General features: G+C 34.0%; 1 protein-coding gene across 1 annotated transcript; it reads left to right on the forward strand.

Annotated features, from left to right (window-relative positions):
- Positions 1–1,043: 1,043 nt before the first annotated feature.
- Positions 1,044–4,485, forward strand: LOC147404631 ((-)-alpha-terpineol synthase-like). Its single transcript, XM_086437872.1, has 3 exons — positions 1,044–1,258; positions 2,636–2,774; positions 4,123–4,485. The coding sequence occupies exons 1-3, from the start codon at positions 1,095–1,097 to the stop codon at positions 4,483–4,485; spliced, it is 666 nt and encodes a 221-aa protein (XP_086293998.1). The 5' UTR covers positions 1,044–1,094.

Below are 4,485 nucleotides of genomic sequence, written 5' to 3' on the forward strand. Positions count from 1 at the left end.
AATTGGCTGATTTTTTTGTGACGATAAATAGAGATCATCCTCACAAAAAATCAGTCCATTCCAAAACTTTTTTGTCATATAAGACAAAATTTTGTCTAGGATTTGTCAAAATAACATGATCCTATATATATAGAAAATGTTTGGCACCTTACTATTTGCCTTACGTTTTGCCCTACATGTTTTGTATTACATGGGTTAGAAGTTTTAGAATAAGCTGATCTTTGGTGAGGATGATCTATATGGTGAGGAGATCATCCTTATCAAAAATCAGCCCATTATGAAATTTCTAGCCTCATGTTTACAAGTTGAAGAATCGTAGACCGTCTATTTTTTGTAAACCATTTTTGATGTGGTTAGAAGTTTCAGAATGGACTGATTTTTGGTGAGGATGATCTCCTCACTAGAGAGATCATCCTCACAAGAAATCAATCCATTCTAAAACTTCTAACCCATGTAGGACAAAACATAGCGTAAATAGTAGTGTGCCGAACATATATATTTATATAGATATATATGTACGTATGGGTCAGGATCCGTGTACACATATATCTACTCATATATCTACAACATACTTTGTCCTATGTGGGCTAAAAATTTTGGATTGAGGTGATTTTTGGTGAGGATGATCTTTATGACGAGGAGATCATCCTCATCAAATATCAGTTCAATCTGAAACTTTTAACCTCGTCAAGAGTGGTTTACAAAAAATGGGCAGTCCATGATTCTTCAACTCATAAATTTAGAAGTTTTAGAATTAGCTGATCTAATAGATTTAGGTTCAGTTAAAGGAATTATGTTCTTCTATTATGTAAAGCATCTTGATAGCTAGGCGCCAATTTTATTAATGAATACGTATTCATGGTTTAAAGTTCCATACAATTTGGAAATGTTTCATTTGAGACATTCTAGTTTTAGACATGACTAGAAAGAAACATTAAATGTTTCAGATTGTATTGGAATATTTTGATGATTAAGATTCTCCCTATTTTTCTTCTGCTTAAAATAATGAGATCTTTTGTTCTTCTTCTTTGGAGTTTAGGTGGTGGAGGAACTTGGGCCTTGGAGAGAGATTGAGCTTTGCTAGGGATAGGTTAATGGAGAGTTTCTTCTGGTCTGTCGGTGCAATGTTTGAGCCCCAGTATGGATACAACCGACAAGAAATTACAAAACTCTTTGCTTTTATAACAATAATTGATGATGTTTATGATGTCTATGGATTTTTGGATGAACTTCAACAATTTACTGATGCAGTTGAGAGGTGGGAATTTAAAACCTAGAACTTGACTGACTTTTTTTTTTTACTGATGTAGAAATAGGTAGTACAGTCCATGGATTGGTTCAGATCCGAAATTCCATATGTTTCGGTTTAATAACTTCAGGTCTGGATCGATGTTTTGGATTCCAATAAGAATCCTATCCGATGAGGTTTTGATCCAATATATTACAGGATTGGATCTGGATCAACCATTTCTCGATCCAATTAGGACCTAATCGGATAATATGTTAGAAAGTATATAAATTATATTGTATATTTATTTTAGATGTACGAGATTTATTTAGATTTGTATATGAAATTAGGTTTGACCCGTTGCAATTGTTAATGGATCAGATCTGATCTTAATATTGAGTTCTGATAAAATCCGATCAGATAAGGGCCGGGTCTGATCCAATACTTACCGAACAAATCCCGGATCCGATTGATACAAGCATTCCCTCTTTTGCCTATTTTGACTTAATGAACAAGAAATTGGTTCACTTGGAAGGAAACCGTATCCTCCTAATTTCAAGAGGAATTTTATCAGTTAATAATCTGGTAATTTCATTAAGACATCTATTTAAATACAAACATTTCACATCCAAGGAGAGGGTACAAACCCATATCCCATTACTATACATCTCAAGTTAACTTACTTAAGTTACTCCTAGGTATTTGGCACACAACACATGACACATGTATCACCGATTCATCCTTAATGGATCGGTACCAAATCAACCTGATCTGATCCATTGACAACCCTACAAATAGGATCTCTCAACCTTCACATGCCCAAAATTTCCTTCATTTCCTTCATTTTTATAAGCAAATTTTTTTTTTTGTTTTGTTGGGTCATAGACGTTTCCTCAGTCGCAGATATCACTTGAGCCGCGTGTATTGAATGACATCCCTAATTTACAAAACTACCCTTGTGAGGCATGACGAGAGTACAAGACACACAATGGAGAGTATGTGAGCACTCTTAACTGAAAATTTTGTAAGCAAACAATTACCGTTCTCTGCCACGACAATCCTCTCCCATGATTCGTGCCTTGTGCGCCCATGATTTGAGGTCTCAATTTAGTTATGGAATGATATATATAGTCAAATGAGGAAAGGACTCGTTAAGCGAGTCAACTCATGTGGGAGTTGTGGGTTAACACAACTCACCTTCTGAGCGGGTACCTCACATATGCCAAATAGGCGGCGTACATGAGAAGAGCTTCAGAGAAAATCACGACTTATTATATAAAATAGATTTTGAAATTTATCTAAAAATTTAAGAATTAGGTTTGAATAAAATTAACTTACCTGACCCACTTTTCTAAATTTAATAATAGTGAATTGAAATAGTTGGAATTTGACGATTTTTTTTTGCAGATGGGACATTAATGCAGTGGAAGAGCTTCCAGATTACATGAAACTATGTTTTGTAGCTATCTATAACACTGGGAATGAAATGGCTTATGAAGTTCTTAAAGATCAATCTTGCAACATCGTACCATACATAAGGAAAACGGTATTACATATTTCTCCTGTTAATTTCATTGCTGCATGTTATTTTGTTCTATCCATTTTCTTTTGTTAACTTTTATTTTTGTTTTCTGTAATTAATATTGGGGCCAAGGTATATATCATCATCATTGTCATATGTATGATGATGATGATGATCAAATATGTACACAGCTATTTACATTCATATGGTTTAAACTTACTCCCTATTTGAACCCACGCTTGTGAGGTCCAATATGAATATATTTCGGCCAAATGAGTCCAGTCTAAAATTTTACACAAAGTTGACTAAAGTAATATTTGAATCACTATGTTGGACTATAAAAATGAATGCTATGATGTACACCAAATCAGATATGTAGAAGTTGGAGATTGGGATATTGATTGTGATTAGGATTAGAATAGATTTATATTACTTTGTTTGTCTGTTCGCTCAATTCGAATTCAGGTGTTTGCCATCCTAGAAAGAGCCCAATTCGAAGGGGTAGGTAGAGGTAATTCTTTTCTTGATTCACTTTGGTTCCCTAGATCGGTTTGCTAGCTTGATTCGTTCCCGCACATAAAGGGGTATATATATAATGAGTGCTGATAGTATAATGCCCTTTGGGCCATACCCATGATGGCCTATTCTCTCTCCTACCATAGTGAGAAAAAGAGACCTTCTGACCTGATCATCTTGTGACCTTCGAAAGCATGGTCGGATGAATGGGGTTTTGATGATAAAATTATATGAACTTATAAAATAGTTTTTTTTTTTTTTTTTAATTTATTTTTAAATTTGGATGCTTGATAGCCATCCATTTTCAACACCTTGGATCAAACTCGAAAAACAGTTTTTTGTGATATATATATTTTCATGAAATCTAGAAGACAATTTTTGGATTGTCAATGTGATAATTAATGTGGGCCCAACGACTCATTTTAAGATTTTAAAATGACAGTTAGCCGTAATCAAAATTTGTAAAATTAGGCTCACGAAATTGTAATTTACCCTATTTATAAAGTTATCGAGAAAATGACAAAATACCTTTATGAATGAAGTATTGGAATCTCTGATGATGCCTCCACTCCCCAACTTTTCATGAGGTTAATAAAGTCAAAATGGATTACAATTTTGTGAGCATGGTCTTCAAGTTACAAACATCCACTCGAAGGATGGATCATATACTATGATATTTATACTAGCCCCGACATGTAAAATAAGTAAGAACAAGAATTATAAACTAAATCATGTTAATTTATACAATGTATTCCTCTCATTCTCCGATATTGATATTATATTTATATTTTATTTTATAAAATCAAAGAAACCTGATTTAATAGTGGCTTTTTTTTGTTGTAATTTATCATTTTAGTGGGCAGGTTTATGCAAAGCATACATGCAAGAGGCAAAATGGTACTACAGTGGATATAGACCAACGCTTGAGGAGTATCTGAACAATGCATTGATTTCAATAGCAATGCCCGTCCTTCTAGCTCCAGCTTATTTTTCGGTTGGGCAAAAGATAACAAAGGAGGCTATGGATTTCTTAGAGAACTTTAGAGGTCTTATATATTCATCATCCATAAATTTTCGATTAGCTGATGACATGGGAACTTCAACGGTATGTGTTCTATTTTACATTAATGGCTTTTCCCGACCTAAGTTTTTAGCAAACATCCAATGTACGGCTACGATGGATGGGAAGAAAAACATAGGTTACTCAGCTGTGGAGTAA

This window comes from Akebia trifoliata, chromosome 4 (assembly GCF_017979445.1).
Source record: "Akebia trifoliata isolate Shusen 1 chromosome 4, ASM1797944v1, whole genome shotgun sequence".
In the NCBI taxonomy this organism is placed as follows: Eukaryota; Viridiplantae; Streptophyta; class Magnoliopsida; order Ranunculales; family Lardizabalaceae; genus Akebia; species Akebia trifoliata.

Excerpts from the sequence above, each read along its gene's own strand:
- LOC147404631 (XM_086437872.1), top strand. The coding sequence starts at position 1,095 with ATGGAGAGTTTCTTCTGGTCTGTCGGTGCAATGTTTGAGCCCCAGTAT. Across the intron at positions 1,259-2,635 it reads TTTACTGATGCAGTTGAGAG|ATGGGACATTAATGCAGTGG; the intron begins GTGGGAATTTAA and ends TTTTTTTTGCAG. Across the intron at positions 2,775-4,122 it reads TACCATACATAAGGAAAACG|TGGGCAGGTTTATGCAAAGC; the intron begins GTATTACATATT and ends TTATCATTTTAG.